The 26,977-nt window shown below is 26.6% G+C and overlaps 1 protein-coding gene across 6 annotated transcripts in view; it reads right to left on the bottom strand.

Annotated features, from left to right (window-relative positions):
* Window positions 1-26,977, bottom strand: part of LOC107436762 (angiogenic factor with G patch and FHA domains 1) — a 45,303-nt gene that overhangs the window by 16,094 nt on the left and 2,232 nt on the right. For 3 of the 6 annotated variants that reach the window (XM_016048566.4, XM_016048568.4, XM_071183138.2), the window contains exons 2-15: window positions 26,401-26,450; window positions 25,039-25,146; window positions 23,156-23,452; window positions 23,005-23,074; window positions 22,246-22,292; window positions 21,396-21,515; window positions 20,074-20,247; window positions 18,434-18,590; window positions 17,529-17,683; window positions 15,798-15,899; window positions 13,914-14,064; window positions 11,790-11,878; window positions 11,122-11,246; window positions 7,889-7,988 (exon numbers count right to left, since the gene is read on the bottom strand). In XM_016048566.4, coding sequence (XP_015904052.3) covers window positions 7,889-7,988; window positions 11,122-11,246; window positions 11,790-11,878; window positions 13,914-14,064; window positions 15,798-15,899; window positions 17,529-17,683; window positions 18,434-18,590; window positions 20,074-20,247; window positions 21,396-21,515; window positions 22,246-22,292; window positions 23,005-23,074; window positions 23,156-23,452; window positions 25,039-25,146; window positions 26,401-26,450 — 1,745 coding nt within the window. Of the gene's footprint in view, window positions 1-7,888; window positions 7,989-11,121; window positions 11,247-11,789; window positions 11,879-13,913; window positions 14,065-15,797; window positions 15,900-17,528; window positions 17,684-18,433; window positions 18,591-20,073; window positions 20,248-21,395; window positions 21,516-22,245; window positions 22,293-23,004; window positions 23,091-23,155; window positions 23,453-25,038; window positions 25,147-26,400; window positions 26,451-26,977 lie in introns of all 6 variants that reach the window. The other 3 variants (XM_043047570.3, XM_043047572.3, XM_043047571.3) reach the window with 1 other exon arrangement.

Raw genomic sequence — 26,977 nt, 5'->3', positions numbered from 1 at the left:
CCACCACTGGGAGAGCAATCTGGTAAATATGGTCCCCATAGTTTGTTCAAGAGAGTGGTCGAAAATTTAAATCCCTTAACGCTTGTTTTATTTTTTGCGTATTTCGAGGACTTTTTAAGCAAATTGAGAACATTTTGCACAAAAGTTATAAAATTCGTTTATCTATAACTCCATGCAAAATATATTTTTTAAAAATTACTTATTATTTTATTTAAAAATAGACGAAAAATGTTGAACTGTGGGGTATACAAATTTTTAAATGATAAAATACAAAATTTGCGCGAAATCGATCGAATAGTTCCTGAGAAATCGAATTTTCAGAAAGTTACACAATTGAAATTCGATTTCTCAAGAATTCTTCGACTGATTTTATTCATAATTTATATTTTTTCATGTAAAATTACATTTAAAATTATGTAAGAATTAGTTTACCTTGCAATCAAAATTCTTTAACTATAATTAAATAAAATAATAAAAAATAATTAACAAATATTAAATTTTTTTTTGCATGGAGTTAACTTTTAAAAAAAATTTATGATTGCGAGCAAAAACGTTCCAAATTACTGGAAAGTTCTCGAGATAAGGCGAAATACGTAAAAGTAAAATTAACAACTTTTGACCGCTCTCTTCAACTATCTCTCAGATTGCAGAAATTCGTTCGAAAAAATTTATGTTCATTCTGAGAAAGCAAGTTTTTTTTTTTTTTTTTTTTTTTTTTGTCTGTCTGATTTTGTAACTTAAAATATTGTCTGCACTTATTAATTATATTTGAGGCCACAACCTCTAACCATTAAGATTGAGTCCCACAACTTGATCATTAGATTAAAAGTTATTTAGGGTGGTCCGTTTATTTTTTTGCTCACTGCACGTTGAATCTTACAGAAAAGTCCGTCTCCTAGTAGTAGAGATGGGTATGTATTTATGTATCTGATATTTAATACCAAAAACTTAAAAATACCTAATACTTTAATAAATGAATACATCAGGAAAATAGAGAGTACATTTTGTATCAATTTGCTTCGAAATTATTGACTTCTAAAAAAATTAAAACATACTTTTAAATCTTATTTAAATGGCTAGATGGCAGCACCATAAAAACAATCTTGAATTCATTTTGGCATTGTATCATTTTAAACTAACTAAATTATTAATATCAATGAGGAACAATACCAATTTGGACCATGCATGGACTCGGATCATTTTGTAACTACTCATATCATTTTATCAACTTTGCATAACGATTGCATTGTATCAATTGAGTATTAAATTAGTTTCTCTGGATCTGGCAGTATTCAGCAGCTACGGATTCGCTATTTCGAAACAGATACAAGGAAAGATGTACATAACGCGGATGCTGCGGAATCTTTTAACTGTTTCGTTTTGAATGTTTGTTAGCCTCCATTACAGGTTTCATAAGCAAGTGGTTCAACTGGTTTTATTACGTAACGAGCTTTGCTTTGTGTATTAATGATTTCTTTATACCAAGAATCGGTATTTCTTTATATCCAGAGCAAAGAACTGGCTTTTATGAGGAAAATATTGAGGAATATGCTTTGATTTTAAACTCGGTCAACAGTTAACTTAGCATTAGCACAAAATGAAAATTCGACTAGTTGTCCATTGCAAAATTGATACTGATTTGAGATTTTGAAAATGATTTTTGCATGATTACATCTTCGAACTATATTAATTTTAATTTTCTTAAAACTCACAAAATAATAAATTAATTTCCATAAACATTTATTATAAAGCTAATTTTTGTAACTATTTTACAATATTTGTTTCTGCTATATAGATTTTTCTTTTTTTACTGTGGGTTTTTTTCTGTATGATTCACGCGTTTACTGTGATTTTTACAACTTTTTATCATTTAAATGATTTTTATACGAAATTTATCACAGTACAATTTACAAAACGTTTTTGGAACAGCTGAAGAAGTTTTAGTTTTTTGCCAACTAATTAAATTATCCGGAAATAAATGTTAAATTGCTTTGTTTAATAATATATTTAGTACATGTTATTAAAATATTACCTTGAGACTGTGATATCAGAGGATTTATTATATTTTTACAATCAAAGATAATGAATATATTGTAAATAAGTTATTTTTTAAAAAATATATTATTTAGTTTTGGGTTTGATTTAATTCAGCTTTCATTTTATTTTACAACCACAATTATTTTTAAGTCTGCAATTTAAAATTAAAGATAAGCTTAAAAATTTAAAATAGACTTTTAGCTCTAATAAAAGTAATAAAAATTTTACTAAATAATTCCCCCCCCACTTTTATTTACGTAGTTATATGTAGCTTATACTTAATATGTAGCTGATTATTAATATTATTAATAGCTGATTATTAATAGCTGATTATTATTAATATGTAGCTGATACTTAAAGAATTAGTTTTTTTCCTGATACATATTGTATCAGTATCAGTTTGTAACTGATACCAAAAAAATCAGTTCTTACCCATATCTAATGCAAAGTATCAGTAGACAGTGAGGGAAAATAAAAAGAATTTAACAACACAGTCTAAAACTTTCATCAGAACAAAATTATTGTGAGCATTTACCTATGATTAATGAATTAAACAAAAACATAATTTCCCAGCAAATTACAGAATGATGAAAGAAAGCAAGCTTGAATAAAAAGAAAGGCAAGCCATGATATCAAAAGATCTGACTTTTATACCAAGATGCAATTGCGTAATAAAGCTTTTACAGTATATTTGAGTTACTGAGCATTTTGCATATCATTAAAAAAAAAAGAACAATCAATAAGTTTAGTTGTAACCTTTATTCTACAATATAATAATTTATAAACGAGGTATGTTACTTTCTCGGAAAAAATCTAACAGCTTCGAATTTTATTTTTACATTGCGATGAATTGTAAAAAGAGTATTATGAGAGAAGATCCGACTAATTAGTCGAAGTTATAAATATTTCCAACAATTTGGTACTAGCAGCTCGAGAGGAAGTGAAGTAATTTTGCCCAGTGAAATGATTTTTGACTTCTGAATTGACAAATGCCACGATTCACCAACGTTGATGTCACTTGCAGGTATCCAAATATTAATGTAAATGCAATGTTTTCTCAATTCAGCTTTATAATTTTCATTAGAAACATGCTTAGAGATGTTTTAAATAAGAACCTAACCTCTTACCCATTTTTTTTTTCTTAATAAAAACTTAAGGGGAAAATTATTTGCCATAATAATACCCAAAATCCTCACGAATTCTGTTAAGCTAAATTTGTTAGTTATGTAAAATGAAGAATAAATTTAGAGTGGGAGACAAAAGAAAAATCAATTCTCCTAAATTCTATTGGTAATTTTAATTACTTATGTATACAACCTACATATTTAACAAGTTTTAAAAGCACTTGTATTTTGTAAGTTTATAAGCATAAACATAAAACTAAATGGACATAATCAAAATAGGTGTCTTAAACAAAAATTTATTTCGAATATAAATGAAAATAATTAAAAAGTAATAATATATAAGTTTCACTTGACTTTTATTGATATTTAAAATATTTTTTATTTATTTATTAGTTTATTTTAAAGATCAAATTCGTTGTTTAAATTAAGTAACTGAAATCACGCCAACACTGCCATTCATGTTTTAATTTTTAATTATATCTTTATTGGAGCTAATAAAAATAAACTAGAGCTATTGCTTACTAAAAATCCTAAAACCGAATTTTATGAGAAAGAGGATATTTGAAAATTATTAGTTTCTACATTAAATCTATATAAACAAAGCAGAATGTTTTATGTGATTGTGTGTAAATATGTAATGAACCTTATATAAATCTGCAATTCTGAACAGTACCTCCCAAAATTTGGGATAAATTAGAGTTGACTCAGTGATTTGAATCACCAACTTGCAACTGGTTTGAATCAGTTGATTTTATCAGAATAGATTCAAATTATAATGAATTATTGTTTCTTTGATTTCAGTTACTTTTGTTTCACAGTGATATGCTGCGTCATACATACATAATAATTTCTTTTAAAACCTTAGAAATTCTTAAGCATTCATTATTCAGGAATTGAGATTTTCTATTAAAAAAAATTTCATAAATTTACATATAAAATAAATAAATAAAGAAAAATAGTAATGCATTTCCTCTGTAGTTTCTTATAAATTACCACAATTAAAAGTATTTATAGAATCTAGCAACATTTATAATTATAAAAAAGATATAAGTATATTTATTTACTTGAAAGAATTCTAATATTTTCATGTCTTTTTATTCAATAGACATTTAGTACAGGGGGAAAAAAAAGAGTACTACTAAGTGAATTGTAATTAGAATTGAATAGTGTTTTGAATCATTTGAATCGAATCACATAATTCGCAATTGATTTGTTAAGTCATGTTATTTGAATCAATGATCCAAACTATTCCATTGGAATTGAGATCTAAATCACTTGATATGAATCACATCTGAATCCCAAGATTCGATTTGCACGATTCGAATCATTGATTTGAGTCACTGGTCGAAATTAGAATCATTGATCCAACTAGAGATTTAAATCACGTGTACGGTAGTCACAGTGTTGAAGTCAGGAGCAGAATTCATATCAACCAGCCGCTACTGGGATTCGAACCTTCCATCCCCTGATGCTTACTTAATTGTGTTCATAGGTTAGTAATATACTAATATAGGCAATAAGTTTTTTAACCCCTTAACGATCGGTTAATTTTCAAGAAAACGGTCATAAAAGTGTCTATTTTGCCAAATACATGTATTTGATTAGTGCTAGTATCTAGTTTAAAATAAACTAACTATTCAAAATTACCTTAAAAATATTCTGGTTCTGCTATATGGTGTGTAAAATGAGAAATAAAATGTTTTCCGGGCAAAAGAAATGAATTAGTTTTATTCTTATTGGAGCATTACTACTGAACACTCCAGCCCGTCAATATCACATCCTGTCATTTTCATGGGAGCGAGACGGAAGGGGTTAACAGTTCCCCAAAACAAATGGTATCGAAATGTATGTTAATTAAAGGTTTGACATATGTTTCATATTTTTAGAAATTTATTTTGAAAAATTCATCAAATAATAAAAATTAACTATAATTTATTACATTACTGAAAATCATTTACTTTCGTAAAAATTTATTTAAAACATAAATTAACCAAATGAACAACATGAATTTTCATAAATGCACAAGAATTTACATGAATAAAATTGTTTCATATATTAAAGTAAAAAATTAAAAAAATAAACATTTGTGACAAAACAAAGTAATTTTCATTAATTTCTATAAGAAAAAGAATGAATAATCTATTTTTATTGTTTTCCCAAATATTTCTAAAATAATGAACTTTTAATGAAAATCTTTATTTTATAAAGGTTATAAAATAAATATTTTTTTAATTAATTAAATATCAAATACTATATTTTATTTTATCAAGGGTAATGACTGAAAAAAAAATTTTATATTGAATCGCACTTTAAATTAATATATAATAATTTTGCTATCCCACTAAATTTTAATTACTTGTCTTATTCAATAAAAATGATGAACTGCACTTGATTTCCTTCTAAAATTTAAAATAATTATTTGTTAAACGAATAAACATAGCTCTACTGACATTAAATGACATATATTACGTCACTTATGATGTATATTTTGTATTATGTCACTATGTATTGCAGAGTTCTTCCTGGGAATAAAAAAGAGCAGGGCGCTTCCTCTCAGAAAAGGGCACTCACTTAACATCATAAAAATTTATCAAAATGTGTTTGTGTAATATTATGTAATAACTGAATTTTACTCTCAACAATTTTTAAATTACCTTCTCATACTATTTTATGTGTATGTTTAAAAGTAGTTCTCTCTCATCAAAATAAGAGAAAAATTTGTAGTTTATAAAAATCATTAAAGGCAGGCTAAAACACAATATATGCGCATAAATTATTTTCAAAAAAACTTAAAAAAAAAAGATTAATTGATAAATTTGAAAGCTTTTTTTTTAAATTAGTAGTGAAAATTATAAGATAATTAGCATTTAACAGTGCATACTTTTCTATTTAAAAAATAAATAATTTTATTTAAAAAAATAATTTTGAAATTTAAAATTATTAAAAAAGCTTATTAATATCCTCCCCTGAAAGAAAAAAGAGATACTTGTAAACATTTAACCAGTTGAGAATAATCCTAACAAAGTAAATATTTGTTATAGTAATCAGAATTAAACCTATTAACACAGAAAATTTTACATGCAGGGATAAGATTGGCCAAAAGGCAAAAAAGCTGAATTTTCACGTGAGTAAATCTTACTTGATTTATAGCAAAAATATCAGCAACATATATGCCTATATATAGCAATAATCGTCGATTGAAAAACAGCCACATTTATAGTAACTAATTCAAGAAAAACACTTTCTTTTTACAAGAATCGCGATAAAGGATTTTAAAATCGCGTGAATGTAAAACTCGATATTGGATTTCAAAAATGTGAAAATAAAAATCATGATGCGTAACTTTCAAAACGCGTAAATACGAATTGCGATGCATAATTTCTAAATGGTGTGAATACGAATCCAAAGTTTCATTTTTAAATCACGTTTAAATACGAAAATAGATGTTGGATATGACAACTACAAAAACGAATCACGACATTGGATAAACTCGCGTGAATACGAATCGTTACGTAGAATTTTAAAAACGCCTGTATACAAATCGCGATATTGGATTTTTAAATCTCGTAAATGAAAATTACAATGAACTGTATTGAAATCGCTAGAATAGGAACACGCATCTTTTGAATCAGGTAAATACGAAAATCGATGCTTGATATTAAAATGAAGCGACGTCTGAATTACGAAAATACGAGCTATCTACCGGACGGGTAAAAATGAGGAAAATCTTATTTTCTGCTCGTAAAAGCTCAAATAAGTAGATATGAGGAAGGGTTAGCAGCTACGCAGTTTGAATTTTCTATATATCTTTTGATATATTATATCTATGTATCAAATCGGAAATAAATATAATTATTTTATTTCAACGGCTGAATTTTCAGAAAAAGCGAAATGGTTATTAAAAAAAAACTGAAACTTTTAAAGAATCTGAGTTTTTGATAAAAAGGCTGAAATTTGAGAGACAAAAGCAAAAAAGGTGGAAATCCGCTAAAAAGCAGAAAAATCTCATCCCTGTACATGGGTGTTAATCTTTTTTAAAATAAAATATGAATAAAAAGACAGTGTTTTTAAGAGGTGGCGGCTTATTTTTGCAGAAAAGGGCCAAGAGGGCTCATTTATTGGGATCAAAGGGCAAGGTGCCCTTCTAAAAACGCTTCGGAAGAACACTGGTATTGTGTTGCCAGCTATGATATTTAGACCTTACTTTGGTTTGTGCTTATTGATCCAATGAAATAATGCCATTTGTAGCTTAGCTACTGGCTAGATCGCTCAAGGTTGCGGTTGAGCATAGAGTTGACAACCTTAGTTTATGGAAAACTCATGAATAAATTATCTGGTTCAAAGCCATTCGACTGATGGAAAAAAAAAGAACTATGTGGAAAAATGTTCTGACGAAGGCCAAGGATTACACTGAGCTGTTAAACCAATGATGAATCCTGCTACATATTCTGAAAATTTGAAATTGAGAATCTCAGTATTGTGCAATTTAATCATCAATTGCCTTCAATGAACAGTTTTTGAACTGATGCTGTAAAACTTGAAATTCTCAGGGTAATTGACACACTATAGTATATAAGTACCATATCCGTAAATAATACATTTCAATAACAACTAAAGTTTTTTTTAGATTAAAGAGGTTCAAATAGTTGCAATTTTACAGTAATTTCAAATTACAAGAGGGTACAAATAAAAAATGTTGATAAATTATTAGTTCTGAATCTACTTACAGGTTCTGATATTCCAAGTCCTGTGACACCTAGGGAATCTCCTTCTTTCCAACCCAATTTCTTCAGCATTTGATAGCCTTTGTTGGACTCATTCACAGACCTAAAACAATGTATACAAAAATAACGTACTGAATGCTACAATAACATAAGTGAAACTAATAAGGCATAATATTTATGTAAATAAAATGTTTTAATAAATGAATTGTAGGTAATTGCCTAACAGTTTATCATTTAAACCTGTATTTGTGGGTTTGAATCGGAAACTGTCAATATGTTAAAACGATAAACTGTTAAAATGAGAAAAATAGTACAACAATTTCATAATTTCACACAACTTTCTCTTTGAAAAATATGGGGGGGGGGAATGTTTTTTTCAGTGCAGGAAAGCTGCCAGCTTAAAGTTCAGCTTTAAAAAATAAAAAATGATATAAAAAAATATGCCTAAATGCTATAAAAAATATAATTATAATCCAGAGTAACATTGCTATTTTGAAAGAAGCAATTATTCATGAAAAATTTAATTTTAAGAAATTTCAAAGTGAATTAGTTAGGAATAACTTTACCTTTAACAAATCAAATTATCAATTTATAAAATGCATTAAAAAAATGCTCAAAGAAATGAAAATAGAAACAAATTTAGTCACATGACACAAATTTCAGTTAAATATTATTTACAAATAGTTCTAAAAATTTATATACAATTTTAAATCTTAATATAAATGCAAAACAGAAGCCAAAAAATTCATTTGCCTGAAATATGTAGCTTTTTAATGATATATTTTTCTAATGAAAATACATTTTTAATATCCTTCAACTTACTTAAAATTATTCTTTATTACAATCTGTTGATAATTCTGATTTTTTTCTGGTAGCAAAAGACAGTTTTCCTATTTCTTTTGCAACACAAATAATAATACAAATAATAATATTGATGGTGATTTATAATTGAAAATACATCAAAAGTACTTATTAGTTAAATAAGTACTTTTGATGAAATTCAATCGAAATAAGCTTCAATTAATTATTATTCATTAAAAATAACTCATGCCTTAATGGTGGTATATACGAGGATACGATATTCTTTAATCATTGTTCCTCGATAAGCATGCCGTGTCCCAGAATGCCGTGTACAAACTTAGAGGAGAGGTAGAGAACATCGTGAAGAGTTATAGTTACATTGGAAAGCCTGGTAAGAAACGTCACCCTCACGTAATAATGAGACACTTAGACAACACAGAATGCAGTGAATACACTTTATTACACATCAAAGAGTACAATGTATCACTTACAAGTATTACAGGAGGTGTTCAAAATTGCTCCTATTAGCTTGGAATATTGTCGAAGATACCTGGCGTTTCACTGATCGTAACACCAGCAATAGAGATTCATGCTACAAAGTGTTTTTCAGAATATACGACCATGTTGTACACAATGCTCGGCATGGTACACCAGTGAAACAAATCGAGAGGAGATAAATCAAGCGATGTAGAAACCCAAGCAACCATTCCTAATCCAACTGTTTTCAAATGTCCTGTCCAAATGGTCTTATATATACCTTCCCTAATAAGATGACGTACCATCCTGTTGAAACCACAACCTGCACCAAACATGTGCGCTGACATCATTAAGCATTTCAGAAAGCACATCCTGATGAAAGAAGAGATAAGTGTGCAGTCGAAGTTGTAAGATGTATGGCCCAATTAAATTGTCCTCCACACATTCACAGTGAAGCGTTGTGCGGCTCATAGTCTGGTTTCGTGTGGGTTGTTTAAGGCCCACATATGTATGTTGTGTGTATTGAACACCCCTTCACGTAAAAAGGTTGCTTCATCATTGAACAAAACAGAACTGGAAAATTGCATATCTGCCACTCTTTGGTGTAGAAACCACTGAGCAAACTTTGAGTGATCATTCCGTTGTAAAACTGAACATGAAAGGGATGTAAGGCTTCACCCTACAGTGTGTGATGATTAATTGAGATTATACAGTTAATAGAGATGCTACAGTACCAATGGCAAGCCCCCATACACTGGTTGCAGTATTTTTGATGCATAGCATGCAACAGACTCTCTTTCAATATGGGTGTTCATGTTATTTGAAACCGCCCAGTACCTATAATTCTGGCTTCAAAGGATCCATCTGATGCATCCTAGACAACATTTGATGATTTGGTTGGTGCTTTATTGGATATCTTTCCCAATACAATCGAACAGCAGCATAGATGAAGTAGATGTCGATCAGCTTGACGCTTGTAAAACTATTCATGTTGAGTGCAAGCAGTTGTCAGCAATGAGGAAGTTACATGTTTTCGACCTTGAGAGCTCACATAAAGTACCACCTGTCAATTTTCTGCACATGCTTTCCTATGTTATTATGGCTCCTAACAATGTTCTCTACCTCCCCTCCAAGTTTGTATGTGGCATTCTGGGACACGCTGTATTTATATTTATATATACATTAAAAGAAGTGAAATGATTATGGAATACCATGTATAAACTACCAACAATGCATAAGCTGATTTAGATGTAGCTACAGTAAAGCAAATTTTATCAAAATTAGATAAATAAGTTTATTACATGTATTTTCCTTTTAATAAGAGTCATATTTTTTTATTATTAGTATTAATAGGAAAAATTCCTAGGAATACTGTATTTTAATTTACAAAAAAAGATCACAGCTACCAACAGATTCTGATTTGGAATATATGTATCTGTTAATTTATAATGAAATTAAAAAGTATATATTTCAACAAAAATGTGTTAAGAAGTATATATTCCAAGGAAAATGTTACAAAAATTAAATAGTAAAGGGAGTGACACCAACTTATTAGAAACAATAATATGTTCAGTATAAACTCTTTTTCTCAAAGGAAAAAAGAATTTGAGATTTTGACACACTAAAGGCATAAAAATTCATGGAAAAAAAATCGAAACACATTTCTTTTCAAAACAATAGTGGCAAAAATAAAATTCCTTCAGTTTTCAGAACAACAAACATTTTAAACAAATTTATGAAACAACTAGAAATGATGAATTGAAAATGAACTGAATAAAGTTGATTATGTAATTGCCATCGAACATATAAGGCAATTTCTCTTCTCTTAAATGCTAAATGGCCATTAAATAGTTAATTTTATTTAATTAAAAGGAAAATGATAAAAAATTCTAGGAGCCTTTTATTTAAGTGGTAAATATGTTAATAATATAAGGAAGTCACAAAATAATTTTATATACCTTTCTAAAGATGATGCTTCTGTTTTTTCATAAGGATTTTCACATCCAACTGTTTTACGTCGAACCTCTGCTTTGTCTTCATAACCAGATATTGTAGAGTTTTTCACTTCCTCATATCCCATACTCTAATATAAAAAAAATATAAAATTTATATGTAATAAAAATAATAATTTATATAAATACAAGGACAAATGTAAATTCTAAGAAAATTATAATCCTTTTCTAACATTTTATGTGTATATCATTAATAGTTACATTAAGATTCTAGTCAACTAGATGATTCTAGCCATGATAAAAGTGAAACATTAGCAAAGTAAAAAAATGTTAAAGAAATTAAGTAAAATTAAGTAAGAAATTAAGTAACTCCTAGTATTGCAAATTCAAAACAAATTAGGGCACTGTGGCATTTTAAACTCCATCAGTCATAAATACAAAACAATTATGAAGTTAGAGAAAAATAAATATTTAATTAGGATGGGAATTGAGCTGAATAGAGAGTTTAATAGTACAGAAATCTCAAGCCGCTATACTGTATCAAACTGAAATGAAATTGAATACTCAAATCTAACAGAGTAATAAACTAACCAAAATCTTATTAAAGCCTAACAGTATATTAAACTAAATCTGATGCAAAAAGAGAAAAAAGTAACAATTAAGAGGTTTCTTACTTGAAGGCCATATTTTTTCTTAAGTCTTCGAACTTCTTGCCTCCTCTCTTTTTCTTTTTCCTCTTTGGTTTTGTAGACTGAAGATTTCTCTACAAAATATTTAATTAAGCTAAATTAAAATACATAATTTAACTCCATGTTTTTCATTTTGTATTCTTCTATAACCCTCTATGCATAATTGTTGTTCTAACTATAAATTTCCTTAACATCAATCATATAAACTTAGATGCTACACAAAAATATACAATTTAATAAAAATATACTTTAACTAGAATAACATTTAAAAAAACAAACAAACACAGAAACGATTTATGTCTCAAAATAAATTTTAATATTTTAAAAATCAGTAACAAAATTAAAAAATTTTTTTTATAATAATAAAGAAATAACGAGTGAAAAATGAATGTTTTTCAAAAAAATTTATTATAACAAACAATAAATTTGTAAAGAGTGATGCTAACATCTTTTGGATAGTGCTATTTTCCCAAAATGTTTGGCAACAAAAAATGTAATCCCCTAAATATTTTAGATGATTACAGTTGAGTTTTAATTTTTTTTTCTATAAACATTAAATGTAGCTTAAAGATTAGCAACTATTAATACAAATATCACAAAGGTTACTTAGATCATTGAATGAAAAAATAATGAAAGTTGGATGAGCGAATTTTAAAAAAAGAATTACTCAAAATAAAGCATTTAAAAACTAAGACAATCGGGAGCTTTTTGTAATTAAAACTAAAATCCATAGAAATTAAGGAATCTTAAAGTTGGGTATCTGTCACATAATAAAAGCCTCAAAACTATGATCATTATGTCAAATATTTTCATCTTGATTCTACAATGATGAGAGGCATCTTACTTAAGAGTATTGAGAAAAACACATATCTAAGTTATAGTTAACTCCATCCAGATTTATTACATCGGTTGAATGATGCGACAAACCGAACAAGAATTTCATCTTCATGCGAAGCTTTTATAAAAATTGTTTTTCAAGACTGAATTATCTAACTATTTTGGCAGGAAAATCAACAGGTAAAAAAATTTATTTAAGTGCTGCAAACATATGTTAGCTAAATAGATTATTAATTTCTTCCATATTTAAAAACATATTGTGCACTAAGACAACAAATGGTAATATTTTTATTTAAATAATTATATTAAAGCAAAATAGTACATTAATATATCCCTGACTGAACTTGAGCGCATTCTATAGACTTGTTCATTACTTAAATTAAAACTGCACATAACTCAATTCTAGTGATCAAGATATTGAATAGTTTATGATACATAAAATATTAAAATTCAATAATAAAAAACATGTTCCAGGGACCTTGGGAAAAAAATCCAAGGAAAAATAAGAACAATGATATTTAGGAATCCACAAAAAAATAAGAGCAATTATATTTTGGAATTAAACTTAATTGTTATTTAAATGTGATGAAGAGCAAAGTTTTTACCGTAAACTTGGGATGTTTTCGTGCGAAAAAAAAGCTATCATTTGTTTTGTTCATAATATGTGCAAATTAAGATTAGATATTTTAGCAGTCTTAAAATAGCAAATTCAATTTTGATGCTCTAAAGAACAATATTGTGCTTTCAAAATTATTCAATAAAATACAATAATTATTTTTAAATAAACAATATTAGTTTCAAATTACCTTTGCTACTTTAAATGTTTTCAATAATTTTATTATTTTAATAGAAAAATAAAGATGCCAAAAAAATTATTAATAAGATCTCTAACTTATGAAAATATTTTTAGTTTAGGTTTGAAATTCTCCTGTGACTTTTTAAAACTAAATTGAAAGACACTAATAAATTTTAAACATTATAAATCATGTTTTATATTTCAAAGCAAATATCTCATTTCAAAAATTGACCTTGTGCAGATATATAACCAAAACTGATGAAAAAGGGTAGCCGACAGCTTCAACTGTGGTTTACATAGAGGACCTTGCCAACTTAACAGAATCAATGTTGCCTTTGATACTGTTCATTTGAGTATAAAAAGACAGCCTGTTATGTAACAGTTAAATTATTGATCTAGTTAAGCCTTTGCCTGATAAATAGATAAGCTCATACATTAAAGGGATGATTAACAAATAATTATACAGTAAAGATTACCTGCTTTTAAAGATTTTTCTGCCATCACCAGACCTGGTTCACATTCATCACAGGTTTCATGGCCAACATGTATGTGAAACATAAGTTTACAGTCTCCGATCGAAACGATATCCCTGTGACTTAGGACACAAGGTGAACTTAATTCTTTAGGCTGAATAATAAAAATTTTTAAAAAAAATTAGAAATGTTATATACTCAAATATAAATAAATACATACTTTAATCCTCTGAGAGTTAGTAAAGGCTTTTTCTAAATTTTAAAAAACAGGGTATACTGCATAAAAGCAGTGGTTTTTCCCATGTTATTCAAAGAAGAAAAAGTAGGTAGAAGGGAAATTTCAGTACAATTTTGTCCAAGTGCTCAATGTTTGTAGGGTTAAAAACAAGCATATCAATAATTGTTCAGTTGTTAACAATTATTATTATGTTTTGAGATGAAATAGACAATGACAAATGAATTAAACTAAACATATTATGATAATAATAAATTTTAGTACTACACATTTATTGTTGCAAAGTGATTTTAAACCTCTGGAATTGCTATATTAATAAGCAAAATATTGAATCCCATGTTTTTAGGCTAAAGTGTATGACATCAAAACCAAATCAATAAAATTAATAGTTTTAAATTTTTAAGAGTTATAAAGGTTTCAAGTATAAAAAGCACAATTTTTGTACTTATAGATTTTCAAGAGTCTTATATTGCCATTAAACAAGAGAGTTGTTTCTCCTGAATTACTTTATGCTCATTTCAATAAATCCAGCAATAAGTGGACAGAATTAATGGCATAAGTAGGTGGGTTTTATGTGAAGAAAAAGGTATAAGCAAAAAATTATATTTTTATTGATTGAATCTTTCATAACTTCTAAACTCTGAGCCCCATCAAAATGATTGTGATTTCATTCGATTCAATGTGGAAAAAAAACCTCATGGAATTGTATACCTCACTTATCTATATAGCAATTTTAGAGGTAAAGATAAGTACAATATTGTACTATTTACACTTAAAAACTTTATAACTATAATTAAAAATTGTACTCGTTTATATTTCATGCTAGCTACTGCCCATATAACTTCTGATCAATTGGTTCCATTGACTTAAATTTATTGTCAATAAAACCAATTCAGCATAGAAAACTAATTATTTTTGAGCTATTAGTTTTGCCTACTCTGCACTGATCTCATTCAATTCAACATAAAAATCTACTTGAAAAATAATACTTCATGTGTTTAAATAGATATTTCAGATGATAAACAAAAATTGTATTTTTTTATACTTCAAGCTAGCTAAATCCCATATAACTTCTGATCTGTCAGTCTTATTAACTTAATTTTGATGTCATATTATTTAGCATAAAAAAATATATGGGAAACAATACCTCATTTGACTAAATAATAAAATTTAATTTACCCCTTTTAAATCTCTCTCCACAAAGTAAATACAAGTAAATTTAAGATGGTTTTTTCACCATGAAATTTCAACAGCACAAACAATTTTTTTAGTGTTGTACTTCATCTTTATTTAGTGTTGTCTTCTTTTTTCTGGCATACAGAAAAAAAAGACAAGTTGATACAAAACCAAACTATTTATGTTACTCACAAAAGTATTTCCCATTATTAAAATATACAGGTAACTGATATAAATAACCATGATAGATATACACTGTAATATAAAAATTGCATCATTAAAATATTTTATAGTGATATGAATCAGTATAAAATATATCTTAAAATGATGTCAATTTTGAAGTAAACATTACACAATGGATCTAGATTTTTTAATTTTGAAAAGTATAACTACAGGATATTCAAACAGACAAAAATAGTAAAATATTTCTACTTTGACAAAAATAAATTTGCTATATAATTCTAACAAAAATTTACCTCTGACAGCCTAGAATCGTTCACAAATGTTCCATTCTGACTACCAAGATCTTTGATAACATACTTCCACAATTCATTATTAAATGAAACTTCAGCATGAGTCTAAAATAACAAAAATAAATTATATTTATCATTAATAACCTGATTAATTTTAAGGTGTCAGACAGGTTTCAACAAAATTTTTGTTCCAAACTATAATCTTAAAAAAAAATTTCAAAAAACAATGAAACAGAACTAAATATTTTATTTAATATTGACTTTTAAAGAAAAATTCGAAATATTTAAAGCTTGATAAAAATAACAAATTCACATTTAGACTTAAGTTTTTTGTTCAAAACATTGCTAATATTATACAAAATCAACATACAAAATTCCAAAGCATTCTATAATTAACTTTTTTGCAATTAATGTTAGAATAAAGAAACTTTCTCAAAATCAACATTTTTCAAAAAATAGAAAATTCTGAAACGTAAACAAATTCTGACAACGACAACAAATTAATAATTCAAAAATTTGTCTCTGGAAATAAATTTTACTTGTCTTAAAAATATAATTTATTCAAATAAATAAAGGTTAAAATACTCAAAACAAAACTAAAAGCATTTTAGTTTTGCTCTGGGAGTTTACTTCTGGTTTCAGCTTTGTCTGTCTCAGCATACGAAAAAACTATAACTTCATTTCTAAAAATTGGAGATCAAAATCATTTATATAAAGATAATTAAAAAAAAATCAAAATTTTCATTAAAATTGCCAATTTTCCCCCAGTTGTATAGCTCAAAAGTTTGTTTTCAACAACTAAATTTAATTACATTCTTTACTAACTCAGAATCTGCAGCACTATCATTATAAATACGTCTGCAATCCAAATGTAGCCACACGGAAATTATTATTACAAAACTACAACTTAAGCTGGCATATAAGTAGCAAAATTTTATTTAAAAATTTAACATAAAAATTTATTTTGTTTAAAGTAAATTTCATTTTTATTCAATGATACTTACATAGGAGTAGAATAAATCCTTATACAATAAAAGCCTGTAATTAAATTACAGAATTTATTTTTTCTTTACTTTTTATTCTTTGCTGCGTTCTCTCAACTCAGCTATATAACATTAATGAGAAACAAGTTCAGAGACATTTTAAAACGAAGTCTTCATAACTTTTTTAGCAATATATTTTTTTAAAATTAAAGACAAAAATTAATCGGCATTTGCTGTTGCAATCTGCAATACCCCTTGCAGTTCTGGAAGTTTTCTGCTCCTAGACTTACACAAACTCAAGAAGTACGATAAAAAGTTTTTAGCAAAATTAAATTTAAAATAAAGTTTTCTAATCTGCAGTATTTACAAAATTTTAATGTTACTACTTGAACATTTTTTGAATGCACTCATTAAAGTGATAGTATTTAAATAGCATTTTTTTTATTTCTTAAATATTTTATTAAACTTACAAATAACAGTAGTTACAAATTTCACAAAAACAATAAATAGCTTCTCAAATCAAATTGGTTAAAAATAAATCGATAAAAATATTTATTTATCTTCTTGAAAATTAATAAAAACTGTACAATTCATTACATACACATCTCTAACATGATTTTTACATAAAAACATGCTGCAGATTGACTGTACAGATTTATTATTGTCCCATAAATAAAGGAAACTGTTAATTGCTTTGTAAAATTTTCTTAAGCATAAAAAAAGTATCTCATTGAGAAACATAATTGCTTACTTTGCTAACGCCAATTTCAGGAATATAAACATCATTCGTTTTATCTCTTCCAATAATTGCTCCTGAACAAGTTATAAGAAGTAATGTACCAATTTTTAACTTAGTTGATTCCTTCACAATTGCTCGAATACAGGGTGAATAATTATCTGATGAATCTAAAAAAAAATATTTTTAAAATTTAAACTATTTAGTAGCAACAGGCATAAAAAATACAAAGCTTAATAAATCAAAAAAAAAAGTTTTTTTTGAAAATAAATTCAAGAGTTAAGAAATTTATTTCATCAAATTTAAATATTAGTGAATAAAATTAATTATTGGAAGAGATTATTAAACAAAATATTTTTATTTATTCAAAAAAAAAAAAAAAAAAATCAGCAAACATGATAAAAAAAATTTTAAAGAATTTTATAAGCAAATTAATATCCGCAAAATTTAAATTATCAAATCACTAATTTTCAATTGCAATTTATCAAATCACTAAGCTTTTAAAACTTCAAAATCAATTAATATTTTAAAATTGTACAGATAAGGAATCACAAAGAATTTACCAGTAACAAAAGAATGTTGAAATTTTTTTTAATACTAGATAAAATTCCACAGGGAATGTTTTACACAGATATAAAGATGTTAATTTTTTTTAAAAAATCAAAAATTTATGAATTTTTAATTATATGACAGTTTAATCAACTTTTATGACAGACTAAACATAACAACTAAAACATTTTTCAGGGTGTTATGAATCACTCTACAAATAGGGGGGAATCAGATCACTCTTTTAACGCTAGATAATTTTTTTCTCCTTAAGAAGTACCGACACAGAAAGTTAAGAAAAGTGTGATGATTTTAATCATTAATATACTTAAAATGTTAGGTTATGTTAATACTTAAATATATATCTGCATTACTCTCTAAAAATGGATGTGTTTCTGAATGGTGATCAGATTCTTGATCAGATTCTGAAGAAAAGAGTTCCCCTTCTTCTGGAGAGCTGTAATTTCCTTCTTGTTCATCAATTTTTACAGAATATTTAGTAGAATCAGAACATTTCTCTTCATCAACATTCTGGAATAACAATAATATAAAGAAAATGTGAGCATAAAATAAAGTAAGAATTATTAAAAGAAATGCTCAAAGATTAGTGAATCAACTAAAAATAAGAATAAAAGAGGAATTTAAAGATCTCATATAATTTCAATATGACTAAGCTGTGGCCATAAATACTTGTTGTGTGAGACAGACAATTAGTGTCACGGCAAATTCTTATTACCTCAACAAATTACATTTTTACTGGAAGTAGTAAGTATAATAACATCAAACAGTGCCACGTAATTGTAATTAATGCAACGTAATTAAGAATTATATTTAACAATTATGTGCAGAAAATTAAAAGCTTTGGTTACAAAAAGGAACAAAAAAATATTATTTAAACTAAATGTTTGAGAGAGTTCAAATAGATATATAACAAGAAATGGGTGAATTAACAAATTGCATGCAGACTTGTATTTTTGATATATTAAAAAAATAATATCTTTTAAATGGACTACAGTAAAAATGCTGGAATACTATTTTAATAAAAAAGTGAATTTAATTATTGGGTAAGTTACAAAGTCTTTAATAGTACAATATTATTTTGTTTCCAATGTGATTACTTATTGTCAATCACTACTTTGTAATTTTTAGATCCTTAAGTTGTTATTATTATTATTTTAGACTGATAGGTGTTTGCATTAAATTGTGTCAACTATTAAAAAAGTGCGATAAAAATTAATCAACAATTATTTCATAAACTGTCACTTATGAAATACATATAAAAAACAGGGAAGAGATTCATGATTTTATTTTTTGTCATAATTTTAAATGAATATTATTTTCCTAATTAACAATCATTTTATAAATTGTTACTTATGAAAGAAGGTGAAAAATGTGAAAAAGAAAAATCATTGTAATTCTGTTAAAAGGAAACATCTTAAATTAAAACAAATAGAAAACTGAGAAGCTCAATAAAAAAATTTATCCACACACGTTTAAGAAACAAGCTCATTATAAAAAATATAAAATATGATCACTACGGTCTCACATATTTCAGATTTAGCTCTCTATGATTTAAACAAGAAATACAACCAAAAGACATATTCAAATGGCAAAATACATGTACATTTAGCATTAATTTATTAATAAAAACCTATTTTATAAGCAATATGTCGCTTTGTTCTATTCTTTAGATGTTTTTTTAATGTAAAAATAATTTTTAAATAATATTTTTTTACAATAAATAAGGAATGTATATCAAAATATAACCACTAACTTTTCGTTAACATAATTATTTTTTTAATGAAATTTGAATCATAAACATAAAGCATTAAATAATAGAATTCAATTTTTCATCAAGAAAAGATTTTTTTTTACAATAAGTACTTATAATATTTTTATTACAATAAATAAAATCATTATTTTTTTTATCTTTATCAATAAAAAAGAATAAAATCAAGAAAAGAAAATTTTTGCAGATTGTTATACAATGCTTAAAAAAAATTAAAACACTTACAAACTTCTTTCTCCAATACCTTCGTCTGGCTTTGACTTTTACATTTTCTTGCTTGGATTTTTTCGCAGTTTCAATAGTATTTAAATCTACTTGATAATAGAAATCGTAAGAAGATGTATCTTCATCATATTTATAATAAATTCCACTTTGTGGATCATACAAAAGTTTTCTTATCTGAAAGATATTAAAAGAGCCATTTAAATATTTTTTATACAAAAGATTATTATTTTTTTCCTAAATAAATTTTTTACATAGAACATTTGTAAAACAAACTTTGCTGAATAAAAAACAAAAATTTTAAGACTTTCACTAAAAAAGTTAAGACTGTTTTTAATACTTAAGCATAAAAAGGCTTATCGAATAATCCTATTATAAAACTTTTTAAAAGATTACAGTGCGAGAAAAAAAAGTGAAAACACTGAATAACTTTTGATCTAATGATCTGATTTTTATATGCTAGCAATTAATCTTAATGATTCAAGAGCCTAACCTTAAATATGTTAATTAATAATTGCAGAGGATATTTAAAGTTACAAAATAAGATACAAAAATAAACTTTTTCTGAATAAACATGCCTATTTTCTTGGCACTATATGGGGTACTTGCAAATTGGAAATTAGGGTCCCAATTGTTTAGACAGGGGAGTTGTTGAGATTGGACACCTTATGGTCAATTACACTTTTTGTGTATTTTTACATCTCAAGTCAATCAAAAAAACTTAGCTCAATTTTTTGTTTAAATATTTGACTTAAAAATAATATTTTAAGAGAACATGAATGCAATTCATCACATTTTTGATGTATAATTTCAACATAGGGAGTTTGGCATGGTCAAAGAGTTATCGACAGTAAAACTGTCAAAAACTATGTCAAGCCTGGACAAAACCCAAAAAGAGTTCCTTATTATCGAAAGAAAAAATTCACCCCACAATGGAAAAAATCCTTTTAAAAATGATATTTCAACGTTAATTTTAGGAAATTAAACTAATTAGAAGACAAAAATATAAAATTATTGAAATTTTACAGTTCTTTAAGCAATACAGAATCAAAATGTATTCTAATAAATGCTTTTAACTATGGACATTTTGAAGCTCATTTAAGGCATTTTTTTGCTTAAATGTAATGTTATGATACTTAAATGTCTCAGCCAAACAACTGCAAGAGTAAGATGAAATTTCTCTTCAACATCCATAAGCTTTATAGAAAAATTCCTTATAACCTGTTCCTATACTAGATATTTTAAATTATAACTTTCACCAACAATTAAATTAGACAGAATACGGACAATGATAGATAAGAAAACAATTTTACGAATAAACTTACAGCATCATAATAATAGCCTGTGGATGTGCTATAATACATCTGATATTTTTCATCATAAATGTAATCTGATATTCCACTATTTTGCTCAGCAACTTCTCTAACTAGATCATGAATTGTTTGCTAGATAAAAATTAATATAAAATTTAATGAAAAGATAAGTATTTTACAGCTCAGTTAATAAAAAGTTTGAAATTAATTTCAAAATAATTTAATTAAGTTCTAAATTGCAAAACTTTAAAAGTACACTTATGTAATGAATAAAAGATAAAAAGAAAAAAAGATAGATATAAAGAGATTTTTTTTTAAAACTTAAATTGCACTATATTAAAAAATACAGTTTTTAAATTAGTTTAAATTTATTTTTTTCATTTAAAATAAAAAAATAAATTTAACTAATTTAAATTTATCAATAATTATTATTAATACTAATTAATTATTTATTAATACTAATTATTATTATTTATACATATATAATTCGATAATTAATTAATAATTACAATTATTACATAATGTAATTATTATTAATGCTAATTTAAGTTTAATTAAATTTAATTACAGACAAAAAAAATTATTACATATATATTTATTTCATAGTTATTTAACAAGCATAAAGCAGACAATATAGTAATTCCGAAAATATTTTGCATGCAATTAAAAATTTCAAAACTTTCAAGGACTTTTTGCTTTAGAACCGAATGCAGGAGAAACAAAAAACTGCCTTTAGACTTACTGGACAGGCTACATTTTACGAGCTAAAAAGCTACATTAAAATAGACGCAACACAAAATATTTCTTTCTTGTTTAAAGAGAATAAATGAAAGAAAGCAATAAATTTGAATAGCATACTCACTTTGGACCCCACAGGCATTCCCCAAACATTCGAAACTTCATTGAAAGCTGGAATAAAAATAATGATAAAACGAAATAAAATTAGATCTTAACTATATTTAAATTTAAAAAGTTATTAAAATTCAAGTTTTAAGAAGCGATGAAAAAAATAATAAATGCAAAAAAAAACATGTTTTTTTCATTAACAAGAATATGAACATGAAAAATGTAAACAACGAAATCAACAGCAACAATAATAATTAAAAGTTCATGACAAAAACAAAAGTTATCGCCCCATAAGTCCTCTTGCTTGCCAATATCTCACTGGTTCCTTATCTATATAGATTGGTTCGCAGGTAATGTTTGTCCATAGGCTCATTTCTTTCGTCATAGGGGGTAGGCAAACTTGGTAAGAATGTCAATATTCTATAGCTTTTTAAACCAAAACAATAATTCAAAAATTAAAATAATAATAATAAAGTCTTTTTTCAAATTAAAAAACTAATATAGTAAACCGTAATATGAGAATTAAATTCAACATAAGTCCAAATAAAATTGTGAATTAATTAATTTTGGAAAGGTTATACGTTCTAATTACTTCTTTATAACTAAAAGAGGATATCTATTTAAACAAACTTCATTAATGTTTACACACTTTATTAATGATTACAGCAGAACAACAATTTAACTACTAAAGTCTCTGTACATAATAAGAACTGTTTTCAAGAACCATTAATTTCAAAATTAAAAATACAGTGACAATACAAAATTTGTAACTTACTTTCCTCTTTTTGAGATTCCAAATAAGTTTTCTCCTCTTTAATCACATCACAAGTTTCTGTAAGCATATGCTGTAAAAAGCATTTTCTTCATATTTCAAAATTAAAATAGAGAAAACAATTAGGCAGACAAATCAGTTATAGCAATCTTACATTTGTAGCTATTTGAGGAAGAACACTGTTGCTACTACAATCAATATCATTAATATTCAGATTATTTACTTGATCAACAACAGATTCACAAGAATCTTCGGTTTTAGTACTTCCATTTTCAATTTCTTTATTTCTGTCATCAACATAACTGTCACCAACTTCGGACACAGGATTTTGTTTTTCACTTCTATTGAGGCCAGTATCATTTTTGTGTCCCTCATACAAGACATAAGCATTTTCAGAATAATCATAAGTATAATAAGCGCCATTTTGAGGAACGTAATATAAACTCGTGTTCTGAAAAATAAAAAAGAGAAAGTCAATGATTTCTATTATTGAAATAAAACAATTAAAATCTGGTTTTAAATCAGTAGGTTTCTTTAAAAACAATTACTTAAATCATTGGATTAAAAAAAAGAACACTTAAAATGATTTTGATTGTTTTTAAATTGATCATGAGACTAATTAAAAAAATTGAATCTTTCTGAACAAATAGAAAATTATAAACAATTTCAAAATTTCAAAATAAAGGTAACATTACAAAAAATGCTAAAAAAAAAAGGACAGAAAAGCTTTAACACCTTCCCGTACAACAAAAAGAAGAACTTCCCCAGGCAAGACACTCCTTATTTATTCTCTGAGAGTATACCTGCTTATACGAGAATACCAAATTGAGATTACTTCTGTGTAAACATGGGCCGCTAGAGTTAGAATAAACTCACCTCCTATATAATACCATAGGCAGCATAGAAAAAATCCCATGATCATTGTCCTGAATGGGTTAAAGTAATGCAATAAAGTCATGGTGGCTCAGGGGATATAGCATTTGCTTTCCAATGAGGTGAACCAGGTTTGAATCCCAGAGATAGGTGGTTGATAGGAATTCCGCATCCGGTTCGCACCCCGGTTGACATAAAATATCCTCAGTAGTAGACGGATCATGGGTTAAGAATCTCCTTGCCGTCAGGCTAGCTGTGAGAGGTTTTCCTCTCCATGTAACGCTAATGGGGGTTAGTTCCATCAAAAAGTCCTCCACGAAGGTACAGTTTCTCCCAATACTTGATCCAGGAGTTCTTTTGTCTTTTGGATTGTGTTCAAAATTACAAGGCTACGGAGTTGAACATTAGTAGTCGTAAACCTAAAATTGGGTCGTCAGTTCAACAATGGTTATGGAATAAAATAAAAAGTAATGCAATGAATGATGCATGGGTGTGATGTCTCTCTGAGTTTTGCATTAACTACCAGAATGCATGCGTGATTAGTTTCCATTTATATCTAAAAATTGTTACACATAAGAGAGTAAAATTTAGATACATATTTCTGATAAATGTTATAATTCTCTGTGCCATTTTAATAATATTTAATCAAATAATTTGATGCAGAAAAGGCATACAGATATTGAATTAATGAACACCTAAGCATCAAGCATAGTATAAAACGAATAATAAAAATGTTAAAGAAAAATATTTAATAATGATATTAATGTAATAATATTAATGCAATAGAGTTTTTATTTTTTTAGCATTATAATTCTTAAATAAAGAAAACTAATCAGTCTTAGAGCTTAGAGTTACAAACGAAAACAAGACAATAATAGTCATCGTGAATATTCAAATGAAACTGGTTTACAAACATTCATGCCCACAAATATACGTTTAATTAATTTGGGTAAATAATGAAACAATTTAACATACAGATAATATAATTTTTTTAAAAAAAAGCCTGTATCTAGACAAAAAAAATTCAATTTGACCATTTGAAAATCACAAATAAAACAGTGTAAAAAAAACTGTTAGTGTGAAAAAGTCTCTAAACATTAGATTTTAAATAAAGTATAAGGGTTATATTTTAAAATTTTAATCCAAATAATATTCTTCACTTACCCTATCATAATAATATCCAGTAGATACACAGTAATACATTTTGTAGTTGTCATCATATATATACTCATCCGACGATTTAAATTTATTAGTAGTTTCGGTATCATCAACCTATAAAGTACACATTTGGTTTTGAAAAGAAATTTACTAAAGATAAATTGCTATCTACAAGAAATACAATGCAAATAACAAAGCTACTGTGTTCACTTCTTTTTTTATAATATACAGTGTAATGCCCTACTTAAAAACAGTGAAGCTAGTAATGTGATACAAAAAATAACTTCAGTAGAGTGTCAATTATCTGAACGTCAATTTACTGGATATTTCCAATGATATGTATAGTCCTTGGATCATGTGTTTTTCACACCTTAAAAAAATCATGAAAATGCTTCTTTATTTTCAGAATACCTGAATAGGGGTTGAAAAATTGCATATTTTCCCCCTCGTTGACTTTGAAAAGAATCTCACGTTCTTTGCCGATTATCTGAATGCCAATTTACTGGACTGCCCAATTATCTGGAACGTTCAAAGATCATATGTTTTTCCTACCTTTAAAGAAAAAAATCGCGAAAATGCTTCTTTATTTTCAGAATATCTGAAAGAGGTCAGAAAATGGCTTTTGCAGAGAGCATGCATGTTAAAACAGTTGTTTCCCATTGAAAATAAATATCTGGCCTTACTTTCTGGATTATATTATGCCACATAACATTAATTTAATTAAAACAGTTTAGAGCATTAAATTTCTCTTTTAGCATGTCTTTCTCCTAAGTAGACCATTTTTGGTTGCTTCACCAGTTTCATTATACAGTACAGAACCCGTTATCCAGAAATCAGAAAACCGGAAAACCAGAAAACCGGAACGAAATTCGATAAATTTTCCCGCCATTTTTTAAACAAAATTTTTTTTTCCTTATAAGATTTTAGGATTTTTCTTTCTTTTTTGAAAGATGTTCACCTTACCATCATTTTGGAAATAATCATTAGTGTATTACTTCATCGTTTTTTCTTCTTTTCAAGATTATTTCCTAAAAAAAATTTTTTTTTAGTTGGGTTTAACAATAAAAAAACGGCTTTTTGTAGCGATTCAGAAAACCGGAAAAATCAGTTATCCGGAATAGTGATGGTCCCGATCGTTCCGGATAATCGGTTCCCTACTGTACCATCAATACTCACTAATGCTAAGGCAAAATTTATATTTATAATAAAAAAATAATAATAAAAGATTTTGTTTCTGTGTATTTTGTTACAATATAAATACAATGTACCTACCAATTGTTCCAACATAATAACAATTTTAGCTTATTAGAAATTGCTAAAACAACACATTTAAAAAAGTAAATGAATAAACTAGGAAAACCAACTTACATTTTCATTATCATCCTTCACATTAGACTCTTCTAATGTATTTGAATTTTCTATGAAAATATAATATTACTATTATTAGATTATTGAAAATAAAAGGAAATATTATGAGAATTAAAAAAATCCAAATTACTTTACAAAAAAAAATTTCTAAGTTAATTATTTATCTATGTTAATTTAAATTAAAAATGCATAAAAAAAAGTTAGAAATTGAGTAAAAATTTGAGTTGAATGTAAGCAATGAACAATATTGCTTATCCATTCAATTAAAATTTAAACATTATCTAAGTGGGCCATCCTAAAAATTCCCTACATACTTCATTGTAAGTGAGAAGAGTTAGGAGGCAGAGCACAGACAGAATGAAACGATCTCATATTAAAAAGATCTTGATGCAGCATAGCAATTTTTGTGAAAAAATCTGCATGTGTTTAAAAATAATGTGCTTAAAAAAATGCACTTTGTAGTACATGATGAAGTATACCTACATAAATTCTAAATAAGTATAATATCATACCAAATTTCAATTAAAGAAATTATTAGTCAAAATTCTGCTATAGACATAAATAAATCTTTTAAATT

The sequence above is a fragment of the Parasteatoda tepidariorum genome, chromosome 7 (assembly GCF_982258835.1).
Source record: "Parasteatoda tepidariorum strain Cologne lab strain chromosome 7, Ptep-v5.0, whole genome shotgun sequence".
Lineage (NCBI taxonomy): Eukaryota > Metazoa > Arthropoda > Arachnida > Araneae > Theridiidae > Parasteatoda > Parasteatoda tepidariorum.
The sequence above is the reverse complement of the archived record's forward strand: the minus strand, read 5'-3'. Positions and strand labels throughout refer to the sequence as shown.